The 18,271-nt window shown below is 40.1% G+C and overlaps 1 protein-coding gene across 6 annotated transcripts in view; it reads left to right on the top strand.

Annotated features, from left to right (window-relative positions):
* KIF1B (kinesin family member 1B) overlaps positions 1 to 18,271 on the top strand; it is a 134,549-nt gene that overhangs the window by 104,755 nt on the left and 11,523 nt on the right. For all 6 annotated transcript variants that reach the window (XM_046661801.1, XM_046661797.1, XM_046661800.1 and 3 more), the window contains 9 exons: positions 1,410 to 1,528; positions 2,140 to 2,195; positions 4,570 to 4,678; positions 6,101 to 6,167; positions 6,909 to 6,993; positions 9,464 to 9,569; positions 15,712 to 15,826; positions 16,560 to 16,693; positions 17,508 to 17,569. In XM_046661801.1, the coding sequence (XP_046517757.1) occupies positions 1,410 to 1,528; positions 2,140 to 2,195; positions 4,570 to 4,678; positions 6,101 to 6,167; positions 6,909 to 6,993; positions 9,464 to 9,569; positions 15,712 to 15,826; positions 16,560 to 16,693; positions 17,508 to 17,569 (853 nt within the window). The remainder of the gene's footprint in view (positions 1 to 1,409; positions 1,529 to 2,139; positions 2,196 to 4,569; positions 4,679 to 6,100; positions 6,168 to 6,908; positions 6,994 to 9,463; positions 9,570 to 15,711; positions 15,827 to 16,559; positions 16,694 to 17,507; positions 17,570 to 18,271) is intronic.

Below are 18,271 nucleotides of genomic sequence, written 5' to 3'. Positions count from 1 at the left end.
CATAAGATACATTGCTCTGTTGCAAATAATGTGGAAACTATTAAATACCTTGTGTAGCTAAATTAAGATTTAGAGTCTGTTTTCCTTGCAGCTGATGCTATGACTAATCCGTTAATACCTCCTACAACTCTTTCATATATGGAATAAGAAAACAGACCTTCCATATCCTCTAGGAAGGTTCTCTCAAACTCTGTTCAAAAGTCGTCATCCTCATAACAATAGCTAACATTCATTGAGAACTTAGTTTCTGTCAGTTACTGTTCTAAGTGCTTTTTTGTATCTTAATTCATTTAATCCTCACCTTTATGCCATACACTATCATAATACCTATATTACAGCTGAGATGACTGAGGCACAGAGCAGTTAAAGTCACTCGCCAAGATTACAAAGCTAGGATGAGGTAGTGGTGGGATTTGAACCCACAGAAATGTAGTTCTAGCATCCAGGATCTTCACTATTACATGAAATGGTGTCTTATTTTCTTCCTAACCATATCCACTCCTTAAAGTAGAAGAGGAAGGGACAACTCCAAAAATGGAACAAGCAAACACAAAACGCACTATTTTCTTTTTAATGTTTAATTGTATAAATATGAGCATGCGTGTGTATGATAAATATTGATTGGCTTATTGTGCTCAAGGACTGTGCCTGACACCACTGGGGAATGCACAAATCAATCACAGATGATTATGCCCCTGAAGTGCTTAGGACTATGATAGGGGAAATAAAATGCGTATTTAAACAACAGTAGTACAAGATATAAAGACATTAGAAAGATATTCTTTAAATGCAGTGGGAGTAGAGAGAAGGGAAAGTTATTTCCATTAATGGAAAGATACTTTACGTTACTTCTTCTGTTTGGGAGATGGATGGTTGGGTGGAGAAAGGAGGTGGGGGAATTTCCTGAAGGATGTAGTATAAATAAGAAAAGATGGGTCAGACTTGGCATTGTACCTGGCACATAGTCAGCAGTCATTTTTCCATATTGCTGCCGCTATTTGAGCTGGGCCTTGAAGTATAGGAATGACTTAGAGGTATGGAGATATGGAAAGGCCTTCCAGGCAGGGCTGCAGCCTGAGCCAATCCTCGGGCACAACAGGGGACAGAGCAGGCGAAAGGAGCAGCAGGTGAGGTTGACTGAGCTGAAACGATAAGTGTGAGAAGGGCAGCAGGCCGGCCAGAGGTCAGCTGGGGCAGATGCCTGAGGGTCCTGAATGCCAAAACTTAGTAAAGTTGCTTTAGATGAAAATCAGAGAGGAGCGCCTATCCTTTGGTGTGGCAGGTCTGCATAGTAAAATACCCAGAACATACTGGGTGCTCAAAAGTGCTAAAGTTCTGTTTGCAGCAAAAATATGAGTTTTCTTATAATAGATCTTTCTCTAATCTAGCTTGGCTTTATTCCTTATTAGATTGCAGTGGAGGTCACTGAATCATTTGTGGAATACATCAAAACTAAGCCAATAGTATTTGAAGTCTTTGGGCATTATCAGCAGCACCCACTTCACCTGCAAGGACAGGAGCTTAACAGGTTTGGACCAAATAAGCAACAGTTTTTGTTGTTGATGATGTTGTTATTGTCACTTGCTGGAAAGGAAGAAATCTTTTGAGGGATTAAGATAACTAAATAATAGTTTTATATATTACCCTGTGTCTTCTCTTTAGAATCTTCACCACCTTTTTTCTAAGCCATCTAATTACTAATTGTAGGTAGAGAAGATTGAATTTTGCCCTGGTGACCCTGAGTACCATCTTTCTGTGAGAAGAGTCTTTGAATAGGATAGGAATGTGAGATGATAGGGATATAATATGAAAATCATGTATAATGCTCCTAACCACCCAGAACTTTATGAATCATAAGCTCTAAATGGAGACATCAAGATTGGTGAGCAGAGCAATGACGGAGACTTTTGGATGATGGCAGAGTGTCAGTGTTAATTTTTTTATTAGCTATGACTTACAAGGGGACTTTTATTAAAATATGTTAGCCCCAGTTTTACTATGTGAGGTTATGTCTGTTATCTGATACTATGCCACAGTTGAAAGTGCAAACTATCTGTTTCTAAAGGGGATTTAAACATGCCATTAGTGTCAACATGAGGCTCTTTAGTCTTGAAGAACTTTGTCTCCCTTCCTTTGCAGTCCACCTCAGCCATCTCGACGATTCTTCCCTCCGCCCATGCCACTCTCCAAGCCAGGTGAGCTCTAGCTTTGTCTTTTGCATGATGTTCTGTGTGTGAATACATCTCTTATTCTGAATGACTTTTCAGATAAAAATCATATTCAAATTCCTGCTACACTTGTGTGTGTCCTTACATACTCCTGTATCTAATAGGAACTAGAATTCTTGGTCCCTGATTTAAAATAAGAAGTAAGAAACAATAGGGCTCTATCCCTGCCAAATCTCTGGTCTTCTTATTGCAGATTTTGATAAGCTCCCTGTTAAATCTCTCTGCTTTGTATGTAACTCCCCGTAACTCTCAGGTGACTGGGCATTTCTGTGCATATTAAATTTATTCTGCACATTCGTTTATCTTGTTTTGATTTCTCTTTGTTTATTTTCATCCTTTTTCCTCATTGCTCACTTGCCACATTCCCACCCCACCCCCTGCTCACTCTCTTTCTCTCCTCCTCATCTCCATCCTGCCATCAGACCATGAGAGAAAGATTGAACTGATTCGATTTCTCGTATCTGGCTATGTGAATGTGCATGTGTTGGACACATTTTCTGAGCACGCCAACGTGCTTGCGTCCTCGGCTGTTGCCACCTTCCAGGATGGGGCTGACACATTGCCGCCTTTTCTCTTTCTGCCAGTTCCCAGCTGCCAGAGCGAGAGGTTACCTAAACGAGATGGTTAGTAGCTAAATTCACTCTGCCTTAGATGTAGAACCATCCTCAGGGGCTTGTCCTAAAGCCTGGCTTTCTGTGTATGAAGCACTGACATTTCTGTTTGCTCCTTCAGCTGAATGTAGAGCTAAGCACAATGTCAAGACCATGTCACATTTCCTTCAGAGAGATTTTAGGACGCACCTTGGCTGCTTGTGCCTTTTCCACATCACCCTAGGGCTGAGGGGCTCCTTATTTTGTTTGTTTAGATTCTTCGCAACAGTATTTTTAATTGTAAAGATTTTTACTAGTAGATTTTATTTTTTGCATGCTTCTGGTTTTGTTTTCTGACCCTCAGATGACTACCAGAATCAGTAGCCCTATTTTTTTTTCTTGTTCAGCATGGCTAACTCTTGTGGAATTCAGCTGGAGTGAATAATGCTGATAGGCTCCACATTGGAATGGTGCTGTATGATTCATAAAGGCCTTTAGATACATGTGTCAGTGGATCCTCACAATACCTTTTTGAGGGGCCAGCCCAGTGGCCAAGTGGTTAAGTCTGTGCACTCCGCTTTGGCGGCCCATGATTTTGCCGGTTTTGATCCTGGGCACAAACCTAGCACTGCTTATCAAGCCACGCTGAGGCGGTGTCCCACATAGCAAAACTAGAAGGACCTACAACTAGAATATACAACTATGTATTGGGGGGCTTTGGGGAGAAGAAGAAGAAAAAGAAAAAGACTGGCCACAGATGCTAGCTTAAGGCCAATCTTTAAAAAAATACCTTTTTGAGATAGCAGGCTAAATATCATGATCTTCATTTTATAGATGAGGAAGCAGACACCCGGAAGTTAAGTAACTCAGTCAGAGCCACATAGCTAGTTAGTGGTTGAGCAATAATTAGATCCCAAGCCATTGGACTGTCACTCTAGTGCTCCCAGATTCTGGGCAGAGGACCGTCTTTGTATTGCCAGATTTTAGAATTTCTCTGTAGTGTTTCAAAGTGCCCACCATGTAGAATCTGAAATTCTTGGAAATACTGGGTTTTTGGCTAATTTATTTCATCAATACAGTTAAGAATATGGAATTTAAATCTGAAGAAAATGTGTAACATAAGAACATTTACAGAATCCTGTATTTATATATTTGACTCGTGGTTCCTAAACTTGTCTGCACATTGGAATCACCTGGGGCGTTTCAAACCTCTCAGAGGACTGGGTCCCACCCCCTTAGAGATTGAGATTGAATTGGCCTGGGGTGTGGGCTGGGCTTTGCCGCCTTCAAGATTCCCCAGGTGACTCTCACCTACAGGGAGGTTTGGGAACTGCTGAGTTGGAGGATGAGTCTCCACTCCCCCACACCAGCTTTGATGAGGGCCTGTGATGTGTGAGGCTCTACCCACATGGGTCTCTCCCACATGGTTACGATGCTCTGCATGCCACCAAATGTGAGACTCTAAGGGAGGTTTTTTGAGCACATTTACTCTGCATGAAACCTGTTTTCTCATTGTTGGATACAGTTGGTTGAGAGGGAGAAAGATACTCACTCTCCATTTTCCTTGTTCTCTGAATTTAGAGGTACCAAGGTAGTTGATGGTGAGGGTTCTCTGGGTCTTCTGCATTGAAATTTATCCCCTGACTCTTGCTACCTTTTCCAAGTGTGTTGTTGAAGACTGACATTAGAACTTACACTTTTACTTAGTAGATTTAGACCAGCTTTTGACATTTTCTCAAAACTTTTAAAAGTTCCAGCCACCAAGTTAAACACCATGAGCAAAACCAGCCTTGGCCAGAGCATGAGCAAGTATGATCTTCTGGTTTGGTTTGAGATCAGTGAACTGGAGCCTACAGGAGAGTAAGTCCAACTTTCTAAATTTTGAAATAAGGCTAAGTCTTTCAAAAATAGAAAATGTAATTTTGAGTCTCTCTTCTTATATTCAGGTTCATGAATCATTGTCACTGTCAGATTCCTGTTTTGAATTGAATTTTAGTGGTCTTGGTATTACTCTTTGAATCAGGTGTTTATCAGCAAGCTGACTATTCAGTATATTTTTTATTATTCAGTAATTGTTTACTATTCAGTAATAATTTGCCTTTGTGTTAGCAACAGCAAGATCATGGAGAATGGCACTTTGTTATGAGAGAAGAAACCCTACATGGTATGTTTGATCAGCAGCAAAGTAAAGGGAATCAGAAGCATATTGCACATCATACAGTCAAGACTTATCTTAGTAATCTTAGTGAGGGCATTGGGGGCAGAATGTTTACCTAGACCAGGGTGTCTCAACCTCGGCGCTATGTTGGGCCAGATAATTTTCTGTTGTGGGGAGCCATCCTGTGCATTGTAGGATATTTAGCAGCATCCCTGGCCTCGAACCACAAGATGCCAGTAGCACCTCCTCTCCAGTATGACAACCAAAAATGTCTTCAGACATTACCAAATGTCCCCTAGGGGGCAAAATCACCCCTAGTTGAGGACTATTGTTCTAGATCAAAATGATCAACATCAGCTTGCTTTCTCTGTATGAGCTGTGTTAAGTAAGTGGTGAGTATCATTATGGTTTATAGTTGTCTCTAAAACGCTTTTGGAAAAATACAAATAAAAGAGATCCCACTCCTGAAACAGGCAAGAGGCTGTATCAGTTAATGTAAAGGGTAGCGGATAAATGTTACCCTAATGATCCTCTATTTATAAGTGCTGAGTACCACCACCATGATCATCTCCATGAAACGTGCATTGAATTCCTGTTACGTGTGAGGAATGGCTCTACCAATCCTATATGTAGTTTTCTGTAGTGACATTGCTTTAAAAAATTTGACTTTCCCAAGACAGATGTATAATGTGCTTATAACTTGCATTATGAGGGAAAGGTAGTTACAGTAATAGTTTCTACTGAGTTTATCACTTTCTGATTCTTAAAAAACTATCTAGAATCTGAAATTCTCTCTTTCTTATCTTCCGACACTTGCTGTTGCAGTTATACATTATTTATGGAATATCTGTTACGTAGGGGCTGGGATGGAGCCACAGGATGTTACTGTCCTTTGAGCATTTGTCTCTAGTAGGAATGATGAGACACAGATATGCGAAAAGATTTAAGTGCAAATGGCTGTATGATTAAATGCCCAAATGGTAAGAAAGGCATGGGATTGGAGTTTAGAAAAACAAAGACCACTGGGGACTGTAGCAACTAGGGAAGACCTTGCAGATGAAGTAGCACTTAGTTAGCATAAGCATTCTGTCTTTCTTCTTTCTCTTGTGTTTCTGTTTTTATAGGTATATCCCAGCTGTGGTTGACCATACAGCAGGCCTGCCCTGCCAGGGGACATTTTTGCTTCACCAGGTACTAATGAGGGAGCAAAAGAGAGCCTATGAGGGAACACCAAAACAAGTTCAGAATAAGAAGCATAATAACTTTGTTTTTCTGCTTTTCGTCTCCATTTAAGGTAGATTCAGGGGTGGGGGGACATTGTCTTATCCTTTTTTTTCTTTTTTTGTATGTTTGTTTTTTAGTGTTTCTTTCTCAGACCTTGGCTTATATATATTCTTGCTTTTATATATAAATATTTATATATAAATACATTTTAGAGGAGCTGTTTTGAAAAAGAGTTTGTTTCATTCAATTACTACATAGTTTGTACAGCTCCCATGTCATTTTATACAATTTTCATTTTGTTGTGTATAATTTTCATGTTTGCAAACTGTGCTTTCACAGCCAAAGTTTTTAAAGGGGATAGAGGGTGAAAGTTTCAATGGACTAAAGATCTGGTTCCCCCTTTGGTAAATCAAAAGTAGATTCAGTCAGTGCTGAAAAATGCTTATGACCCAGCTGGGCATAGGAGCTGGGGCTCTCATACTCTAGGACATACAATCTAGACATCTGTTCCTAAAGCCGTTTCAGAACCTGGCTCTTCTTCACTCCCTGTCCTATGTCCCTTTGTTTAGAATAACAGTGTGGACAGCATTTCCCTCCTTTCCATACCTCTCATTCCTGCACGCCCCACACCATACAATCCAGAAAGCAGCAAACAAGAGGAAATAATAGATTGCCACAGCTAAATTGCAACCCTGCTCCGCTACCTAGGGCATCCAGCGAAGGATCACAGTGACCATTATCCATGAGAAGGGGAGTGAGCTCCATTGGAAAGATGTTCGCGAGCTGGTGGTAGGTGAGTACGTTCCATCGGCTGTGGACAGAGCCAGGCTTTTTAGAGATATCATTAGTCCCTGTATGGAGCACAGGGAATGTGCAGAAGACTGGACTGGAGAACACGGACTATGGAGAATATAGAGGCCTTGAGTTTGAAACTGCTCTTGTCTCTCAGCTCCCATCATTAAGGATATGTTATTCAACTGACCATTATTTTCCTCACTTACCCTGGGAATGGTTCTTTACTAGAGGCTGTGAGAGGACATAGAGAAGTATTGTGTGCTTGCAGTTTAGTTGAGGAGACAACGTGTATATGTTTAAAGCAGTTTTGATAAGTGCCAAAATGAGGACAAGTGAAAAAGACTGGTGCTAAGAGAGTTAACAACGAAAAGGATCCAGGAGGACTGGATTAGCTTTATGGGAGAGGACCTGAATAGATTCAAGAGAAATTAGATGATTTTTGTTTGCTTTGTTTTGTTTTCCACACACAGCAACATTTTGAGTAAGAGTCGGGAAAGATGTCTAACATGCAAATTGCTAGAACCCCTGGCCGGAGTGGAGAAATTAAACTATGGAGTAGTGAGAGGGAAACATTGACTATACATTGTAAGCTTTAGAATGGTAGTCTAAAGCAGGGGGTTGGAGCCTTTTTTTTTGAGGAAGATTAGCTCTGAGCTAACTACTGCCAGTCCTCCTCTTTTTGTTGAGGAAGACTGGCCCTGAGCTAACATCCATGCCCATCTTCCCCTACTTTATATGTGGGACGCCTACCACAGCATGGCTTTTTGCCAAGCAGTGCCATGTCCGCACCTGGGATCCGAACCGGTGAACCCCAGGCCACCAAGAAGCGGAACATGCGCACTTAACTGCTGCGCCACTGGGCTGGCCCCAAGGGTCGGAGCCTTTTATTGCCATGAATCCCTTTGTCAGTGGTGAAGCCTCAGGATTATATTTTTAAATGTAGAAAATAAAGTATTTAGGATTACAAAGGGAACTAATAATACTGAAATTGTTAAAATACTAAACCAATTTGTAATATAAGCTCTTTATTGATGCATTAAATAAGTAGAGGGTCTAATTTTTATCATTTCAAAGTGGTGATGAATGTCAAGATATTTTACATTAGTGTAATATGAAAACGTCTGTGATTTCTACTGAGGACAGACTCACAGGTGCTGCTGATTCTCCTGTGGTTTGTCCCTCCCCTTCATAATTGGAGGAAATGCCAAATTTCAGTTAGAGGTTTGTGAAAAGAAGGTTGTAATTTTTATTCCCCATTCAAGCTTACAGACCTCCTGAATTCTATACATAGACCCCTTGAGTATATGTAGACCAGATTAGCAACCTCCAGAAGGGAGATTACACTCACTCCTGTCTGGGGCAGTGGTTTTCAAGCTTTTTAAAAATGAATTTTTATATGGAACACTGTTACACAAAACACAAGAGATGCTTTCCAACAAGAAAGAATTGGGTAGGGTGCAGAGGCAGTGGTTACTAAGGCTTCTCTGAAGAACCCTATGACTTGCTAATCTTTGTTTTAACAAACACTTATATAGGGCTTACTGTGTGACAAGTGCTTTTCTGAGTGCTCTAAAAACATTAGTTTATTTTTAATATAACATAATATAACAAACATATAACATGATTGTAACAATCTTATAGGGGAAGAATTGTTATTCCTACTTCACAGATGAGTAAACTGAGGCTTAGAGAGGTTGAACAGTATAGTATGCCCAAGCTTCACAGCTAGTAAGTGTTGAAGTTGAGATTTGAATCCAGGCAGCCCAGCTCTAAAGACTGTACTCTTAACTTCTATGCAATGCCACATCTCCTAGTGTTAATTTGAAAACAGAGGTGTAGGATTTTGAGCAAGAAAGTGGTACAGTGAAGGCAATGGCTTAAGAAGTTTGTATAAGGTGAGTGTAGGATGGATTGGAAAGGGGGAGATGTGAGCAGCCAGTAGACAAGTTAAATGGCTATTGTAGGGCCAGCCCCCATGGTCTAGTGGTTAAAGTTCGGCACACTCCACTTTCGTGACCCAGGTTTGGTAACCAGGTGCAGAACCACACTGCTTGTCTGTCAGTGGCCATGCTGAGTGGTGGCTCACATTAAAAAAAAAAAAGAGGAAGATTGACAACAGATATTAGTTCAGAGCGAATCTTGCTTAGGGAAAAAAAAAGGCTATTGTAGTGTCCCAGATCAGAGGGTGGTGACCTTTGTGATCAGGGCAGTGATACTGGAATAAAAGTTGACATGAATATGAGAACGTTTTTGAACAAAGAATCAATAAGGTTTCACAGTTGACTAAATGTGGGAAGTAAAGGGAAGACAATGTGGAGAGGAATGGAAAACTGACCATCCTACTGTTAATCAAATGATGCTTACAGCACCTGAAGTTACGCACAGATTGAAAAGTCTCTTTTTGGCATAATGAGTTTGTTTTGTTTTTAAATGTACTTATGTTGTGGTTTCTTTATTCTCTCCTTTAGGCCGTATTAGGAATAAGGCTGAGGTGGATGAAGCTGCAGTTGATGCCATCCTTTCCCTAAATATCGTCTCTGCCAAGTACCTGAAGTCTTCCCACAGCTCTAGCAGGTGGGCCCTCGGGAGTGTGCTGTCAGCCCTGGGTGTTGATGGCTGCACCGTTAGAGTCTTTGCTCATTAGTGACTCCTGTTCAGATGAAGAAGCTGATTCCCTTCTCACTTCAAAAGTCCTTATTTCCTCCCCTGCCTACCTTGCTCTCCAAAAATAAGTAAATAAATAATTGGAGATATGTGTATGTGATCATTTACCTTAGAGAATGGCAGTGTTCTCTCCCCTATGGAGTTTGAGAAGATGTAGCACAGTGATAGAGAAAAAGCAGAAAAAGAAAACTCAGCATGCTACCCAAGCATCTAATAGTACAAATTAATTATTGTTAAGACTAAATGTTTTCCTGTGAAGTGGTTGCTGTGGAGAAGGTTCTCTTGGTCCTAAGTGTCATGGAAACATGCCCTCCAAGGTATGGTGAACCCTCTGGTGTTTAATCTTTGCTGCTGCCACTATAGGCTCAAGGATTGTCAGTATTTGCTTTTCATTTTGACTTATGCGTAAAGGCGATAAATGAATATAAACTCTTCTGACCAAGATTAGCTGTTAGAAATAATGAATTTTATTTTATTTTTAATTTCAAATTAGTTTCCCTTAAAATTTCATTTTATAATCAAGTGATGAGAGACAATGCCTAAAGTAGGCAGCTGTACTACTTTGTCACGTCACACTGGAAATCAGTCTGCTGGGACCCTCTTACCTTCCCAAGAAAGGAGTGCCGTCATTCTGCACAGACACTCTGTTTCTTTACATAGTGAGGCCCTGGAAACGAGTTACTGCCTGTTCTAATGTGAGCTCAGAGCACTGCCTTCAATTCAGGACTTCTGGCTTCTGTCTGCTCCTGAAACACTTGCTCACATCTATGTTGGGAAGAGGAAGAGGAAAAATAAGACAATAGGCAGAAACAGAATAAAAGTTTGGACCAAGATTAATTTCTCTCCCTTATTTCCTTGTGTTATAGTTTTGCATAAGAAAGAGAAAGAAGAAACAAATGTCTGTTGCTTTTTGCCTGTGAGAGGAGCTGGCATGGGCTGTGGAGAGACAGGGAAGGAGTGTGAGAGGATGTGTGTGTGTTGAAAGGAGCAGTGGCAGAGATAACGATGGGTGCTTTGACGCTCCCTGGCCTATTTCTGGCCGAAGTCTTGAAGAATACTATTTCTCAGAAGTCAGCATTAACTCCACATAGCATTCTCTCTTCTCCAGACATTTATAGCAAGTATTCAACTGGCATTCACCACATTTTCTTTGCAACTGTGAGAACTATATCTTAAATTTCTCTAGGGTATTTAGGAAAGTACACAGGGAAAGATGGTGTTTGGTTGAAATGCTGGTTGTGCTAAACTTGCCTACATTAGAGTAACCTTCAGAAATCCTGTGATTCATGCCCAGCAGCAGGTTAGAGGCTGTAGGAGATGAATTTGGCTTTGTTAGTAGCAGCTTATCTTTCACAATAGAAGCTTAGAGTTAATTAATTAAAAAAACTGGCTGAAGTTAAGAATAAGAAGATATACACACTTTAAACATTTTTGTTTTCAATTAAACTATATAAATGTACATTAGTCAAGCTCTTGCTGTAGGACCAAGGCCTTTTCTCTTTAATTATAGGCTCATTTACTGGACTTCTGATTGTCTTTCTTGTAAAACAACACCAAAATTCATCATCTATGATTTTCAATTTGGTGGAATAAGAACTAGAAACCTGTGAAAAAAATCTAAGTGCAAAATCCTTTAAACTTTATCATTTATCATTAAAATTTTATAATTTCCCCCTTTCTTTTACATTGATCTCACCCAAACTGAACAGCTGTTTTTAAACAACTCACCATTATCAAATCTTTTAAAAATGTTCAACTTAGAGCCAGCTGTGGTGGCCTAGTGGTTAAAGTTCAGCACGCTCTGCGTGAGCAGCCCGGGTTCAGTTCCCAGGTGCAGAACCACACCACTTGTCTGTCAGTAGGTGTGCTGTGGCAGTGGCTCACATAGAAGAACCAGAAGAACTTACAACTGTACACAACTATGTACTGGGGCTTTAGGGGCAGGGGAGGAAGAAAAAAGGAGGAAGATTGGCAACAGATGTCAGCTTAGGGCAAATCTTCCCTTGCAGAAAAAAAAAACTGTTCAACTTAGTTTTCACACTTAGTTTTGTTTCACACAAAAATTTTTTGCCCTCATTTTATTGATTTGCCTAATATTTAATTAAATTAGGTAATCATAATAACAAATACAACTGCATAAAGTGGTGTGGAACCAAATACTACTGACACTTGATGAGCACACACCTCAGCTCTTTGGAGCAAATTATCTGGGCATACGAGATAATCTCTCTAGTTTAGAATGTCCAATGAGAAATGGACGTCAGTCTCTATATTTTAGGGGCATGAAGAGCATAAGTTATATGGTAATTTGCTAAATGGAGTTTGGTTAAGAGAACTTGTGTTCTATTTGTCTGAGGTCTAGTGTTTAAAGTTGAACTTCCAGAGCTCCAGTGTGGGTATGTTATATATGCACATTAGAGGACTTTTCTGATACATTGATAGTGGAGTGTAACTGACAAGGGCCATTACTCGTTTTCTTCCCAGTCATACATTTATGTTACCTGATCGACTTGCTTTTCCCTTCAATCCATAGCAACTTCCTACCATTTCCAATACTAAGCCACCTCTGAAAGGGATGTTAATGGAGGTGGTGTCCACATTCCCTTCCATGCCCAGCATTTTCCTTAATTGAATGTCTCAGGAGAGGGACCCATGTCATTGTAAGTCCTCTATCAAATTGTGTCCCATGGAATTTTGTCCACCTGAATTCACCTTGCTTATCAGGAAATTTGTCTTTTTTATATGTTTTTTTTCTCTTCCGCTTTTCTTTTTTCTTTCCTTCTTTTTCCTTTTTGTTTGCTGCACTAACAACAGTTTTTTTATGTTTTTGCAGGCTCTTTCTTGATAAGGATATTCCTAGGTATTTTCTGTTTGCTTTTTTTGCACATAAACGTTCTAATGTATCAGAATGCTTTATGTCTTATGTTGCTTTGCCTGCTATTTTAATTTAGTGGTTTTCCTCATGCAAACCTAGGATAGAGCAAGACTTCATTCTGTACCCTTTGTGCCCTGGGTTTTTCTGCTATAGGTACAGCTTCACATATAACTTCTTAAACGATTTGTAGAGTTTTTAATTATTTTCTCATTGTATTCCTAATTGTCTATTTTATTCTTATCCCACTTCGAGTTTTCCTCTTCTACATTACGAAGTAGAATGTTACTCCCCTCATTTCATATGGAATCTTAGGCTTTGTTTTCTGTTCTTTTCTTTTGCTGTCCTCTCTCTGTCAAAAGCTCAAAAGGTTTGTTGCTCTGTAGCTTTGCATAATTGTTCACTGTTTGCTGTGCTTTGTCTTGTGTGTTAGTAGAGACCAACTTAGCTATCTGGGTAATTGAGTCTAAGAGAACTAGTTTGTTTATTTTTAAACATTTCTCTTTCTCCCGCCAGGGCTGCTTGTCTCATCTGTTTATTCTTTTGCAATAGGAAAAAGTACTGGTTTGGTAGTGAAGGAAGTTTTTTCCCCGTCTCTTCATCTGATTTAGGGAAGAAAACTGAAGGATATATGATACATGACAGTGTAGCCTAAAATGCTTTTTAAAAAAAGATACACATACACTGCCATTGTTCAGAACATTTTGAGAAATCCATTTGAGATTATTTCCTAACAGCCTTAGGAGCCATATCGGAAAACGTGTCTCAGGACTCAGCCCTGTTTCTGACTCTACATTCTCTTGCAAACTTGATTCAGTTGACGTTTCTCACCAGGCTTGGTTGTATTTCTTAAACCACCTCTCAAGAATTGCCACCTTTGGGGCTGGCCTGGTGGTGCAGTGGTTAAGTTCGCACAGTCCACTTCGGCAGCCTGGGGTTCGCCAGTTCGGATCCCAGCTGCAAATCTGCACACTGCTTGTCAAGCCATGCTGTGGCAGGCGTCCCGCATGAAATAGAGGAAGATGGGCATAGATGTTAGCTCAGGGCCAGTCTTCTTAGCAAAAAGAGGAAGATTGTTGGCACATGTTAGCTCAGGGCTAATCTTCCTCAAAAAAAAACAAAGAAAGAAAAAGAATTGGCTACCTTTGGTGGGTATTCCAAAAGAATGTGCTGCAGTAACTCTCAAGCACCAAACAAAGCAAAACAAAATGAAAACCTTTTTCCCCCCAAAACAGTAAGATTTTAGTGGAGTCAAAAATTCCTTTATGTTGGCCAGGTTTCTACCAGTGAATTTTCTCTGTATGTTAAATGAAAACCTGAAAATAGAAATATGAAGAGGGATTCTTACACAAATTCAAAACATTTGCCTCAGTTGAAAGAGTCATGAAACCTAAGTAGTGGCACTGGGAAGTGCTAAATTATGGTTTGGGACTTGAATCATAGATTAAAGGCAGCAGTGATAGGAATTTCTGTCAAGTAATCTCCAAAGTAATAAATGCTCTCACTCCAAGAAGGGGAGTTCATTTCACTTCAGCACAAGCGTGTTGAGGCCTTGCACTGCGACAGGTAGCCCCATTCCATGTACCTCCACAAACACAGGGATGCAATAGAAGAGCAGCTCTCAGGGTCACAGTGTCTTCTGCTGAAGTAGTGGATATCACCACCCAATATTAGAATTTGTCTTAAACCAATTCAAATGGAGATTTGATCAAAACAAGGCTTTCTGGATGCATAAAGGGTTGTTTGCTGAGTCCAGGAGCCTTGGAAAAACTTAGTAGTCCTTCGTTGCGGTTGCTATTTGGGTCTCTTGGTCACTTTGCCCGTCTTTGTCTTGTTAGTTATTTCTGTATTTCTTTGGTGTCTTTGTGGAGAATTTTCTTGACCCATTCATGCTGCCTCACAAGCTAGATATTTGAGAGAGTATCAAGTACTTCAAGAAGGCTTAGATCCAGAAGCAGCTACAGAATGACATGATCAGGTTCCACACACTGGCACTTGGAGGATGAGGTGTGGTGAAGGACTTCTTTTAGAAGTGTATAGTTTTCTCTGATTGTTTCTGGAGAAGGAAACATGGGAATGTGTTTAGAGAGAAGATAGGCCAGCCGTTTGTCATAGGAAATCTAGAAAAGAGAGCAACAGCGAAGTTATCTATCGGGAAGAAGTAAGGAGGAATGTATTGGGGAGGGAACAAAGTGTGCAAAATCTCTTTCTAGTTGAATTGGGTGAAGTGTACTACATGTGCAGAGAGCCAGTGGTGATGGAAAATCCGCTCTGCAAGGGGAGAGGAGATAGCTTCCCCAGCACTTGTTGTGGGTCAGAGAAGGGAGGCGCGGGGCGGAGTTGGCGGTTGGTCTGTAACACTGGTGTTGAACTCACTGCTCTGCTTCAGATGAGACTTGCTCAACTGGAAGGTTCTTAGTCCATTACGGTCTGTGGTGGTGTACCAGTGGGAGAAAAGATATTAGAACAAAGTAAAAACCAGTTTAAGGGTATTTATTAAATCAAGCTTCTAGTTGTTATTTAAATGTAAGATTGATTTTCACACGGGTTTTCTTTTGAAAACTGGCAAATAGCAGTTGGCTAGCTCTGGTGTTAAAAATCATTGTCTTAGTGATACATCAGCTAAGCATAACCTCTTGTTCTTTTATTTAAAATGAGGTTCTCTGTAATTAAATTCTACTATCTGTTTCCTCCATTAATCCTCCCACAAATATGATGAGACATTTCTGAGGCTCAGCAGAACTGGATTGTGATATGAAGACTGTAGCTTACAATTGACTGAGGATTTGCTTCCTCCTCTCATTATTCACTGACAGTGGAGTTTACTTAGTCTTTCTTCCTTCTTTTAGGTTCTGTCCATACTCACTTATCCTTTTCATCGTAATCCCTTTGATTGATCTCACTATTTTTATGTTTATAGGCAGAGGAGAAGCAGTCTTGCCTAAAAAAACCCACAAAAAACTAGCATAGTTAAGTGCTCCTTGATGATAGGTTGGGGCAAGAGGATGGGGACCTATCTTTTCCTCCTAGGAGATGAAGGTTCTGCTCTGTTGTTAGATTTCGATAAATTGAAAGCGTTGGTTGGTGTAGGATTCTGTAGTATTGCTGACAATGACAGTACCCAAACTAAGGTGACTTCAGCTGCTTTTGGATGACTCTCTCTTGCCTTTCTGACCTTAGGACCTTCTACCGTTTCGAGGCTGTGTGGGACAGCTCCCTCCATAACTCTCTCCTTCTGAACCGAGTGACACCCTATGGGGAAAAGATCTACATGACCTTATCGGCCTACCTAGAGGTGAGGAGACCCAGAGATTGAATTTCTATGAACGGCCAGCCCTGCCAGCAGGCAGGTTACAGCAGGAAATAGGCAGGGAAGATTCAGCTGATTTTTGTCCTCCTTTCTCCTCCACATCCTTAAATTATTTATTTTATTATACTTTGCTGATCTGACTATGTTACATTCTGTTCCTGGTCTCTATTTAATCAAAAAGTCACATGAGCTTTATTATAGCTTCAGCTTTAGTAGCCTAATCACCATTCTTCAAAGAATGTATGATTTTAAGAAAACTTCACGTCTTGTTTTTGTAGTTGTGGACAGAGCCTAGTAGTGGTTGATAGCACAGACCTTGGAACCAGCCTGAGTTCAGATTCCTGTGTTGCCACTTACTGCCAGCTTGTCTTTGGACAAGTGACTTCATCTCTCTGTGCCTCAATTTCCTCATCTCTTAAACAGGGATAATAACAATAGCATTCACCTCAGAAAGTTGCTAAGAGGTCATATCAAAGGATTCAGAACAGTGCTTAGCACTTATTAAATAATAATTAGTCATTACAGAAAAAAATTTGAGAAAAATGAATGCATCTGCAAGGAATACCAACAAACCATGCACATTTTATCCGCTGAGTTGCTATCGAAATAATTGGTAGAGCTGAACTCCTCCAGCCCCCTCATCTAGGACCAGCTTTCCAAATATGGTCACAGATGCTCCATCTGCGTTTAATCGGAGCCCACTCTTGTCTGCTTTCAGCTGGATCATTGCATCCAGCCAGCTGTCATCACCAAGGATGTGTGCATGGTCTTCTATTCCCGGGATGCCAAGATCTCACCGCCACGCTCTCTGCGCAGCCTCTTTGGCAGTGGCTACTCCAAGTCACCAGACTCGTAAGTTTTTGCAACAAGTTTAGCTTTCAGTTGGTTTGCCCAATACAGAATCAGCAGAGCTCTAGATATCCCTGGCTTGCTGTTTCAGGGTTAGTTTACAAGCTGCCATTTTGGTAACTGATACCTGAAGTGCAGTGACTTGAATGTTGGCATTTAATAAAATATTGATGGCTGATGATGAGTTAATGAAGGAAGGAATGTTACATTGTGAACACCTCCAAAACAGTTTTTCAGGGACTAAATTTTTTTTAAATGTCATTACTCTTCTTTTTAACAGATCACTTAGGATTTTCTTCTTTTAAAGGTTTATTCATATTTAAGATATGCAAAAATGCATCAAGAATAATACAGTGAATACTCGTGCTGCATCACCACCCAGCTTAAAAAATAAAGATTACTAATACAATAGAAGGGTCAGTACCCCTTCCTAATCACACTCCCCAGAATTTAATGTTCATCATTTTGTTCTAGTCAGACTTTCTCCTCCCTCATTCTCTCTCTTTTGGTAAGAAAAGGCAAATTTTTAATTCACTTTTGTGTTACACATTTTCTAGTTTATCATTCAATTTTATTGATCCTATTGAAATAAGAATATTCAAAAAATTGAGATGAAAATGGACTCCTTCTAGGAATAAGATATACTTCTTAAGTTCAGCATAGAAAAAGAACAGCGACTGATAAGAAATGTCTGTAATTATATTTGCGAGTGGTTGCAGTCCCTACAGAGAAGACAGTGTTTTAAGTAGAGACACTTGAGATTTTCTTGTTTTTGTACTGTACAAAATTAAGCAACTATTTGTTTTAATTCAAATAGCAATCGCGTCACTGGAATTTATGAACTCAGTTTATGCAAAATGGCAGACACAGGTAGTCCAGGTAAGCTCTTACGGGTTGGGAAGGGATAGTTACCTTTGCATATGTTTGGAGTATATTATGTCAAAAATTGGAGAGTCTCCCTGTGTAGGATAGATACAGAATTTTTTAGAAACTCGTTTACTTTACAAGCCAGTTTTGTGGTGGTGGTGGTGGTGGTAGGAGTTACCTTTTTCTGAGTTGCAACACGGTTTGGTTTATGAAAAACTGCATCAAATAATATGTTACTGGGCTTTAGAACATTATAAATATTCAAGTGTATTAGAATGAACTTAGCTTGAAAAACTTCATAACCATTTCCCTCTCCACCTTAGCCCTAAAGATAACTTAGCAGTAACTTTACAGGTGCCGTCAAACTAGAATTTGAACTTCCTCTGCTCTAGAAGACGAATTAATAAGCTGAGCTTGTTCCGTTTCCTTTTTGATGTCTCTCTGCATGGCTGTTCTCCCTCCAGCTCGGCGGCCTTAAGCAGCATGTTGCATTTCTGTGTTTGTAAACTGGAACATAGACAGAAGTCAGGGTTTTGAAAAACATTTGATTCATGTGAGTTTGAATCATTTTAGAGAACATTATGGAAAAGGGCAGAGCCCACAGGTAAGATTAGATCAAAGCAGAGAAAACTTTGGTATGAATCCAAGTCCCCATGGCAGCTAATTATAGTGTCCAGATAGTTCCTTGAGGAATTTTTTAAATTAACATAAATT

Source organism: Equus quagga, chromosome 5 (genome assembly GCF_021613505.1).
Source record: "Equus quagga isolate Etosha38 chromosome 5, UCLA_HA_Equagga_1.0, whole genome shotgun sequence".
In the NCBI taxonomy this organism is placed as follows: Eukaryota; Metazoa; Chordata; class Mammalia; order Perissodactyla; family Equidae; genus Equus; species Equus quagga.
This window is presented reverse-complemented; position numbering and strand designations above follow the sequence as displayed.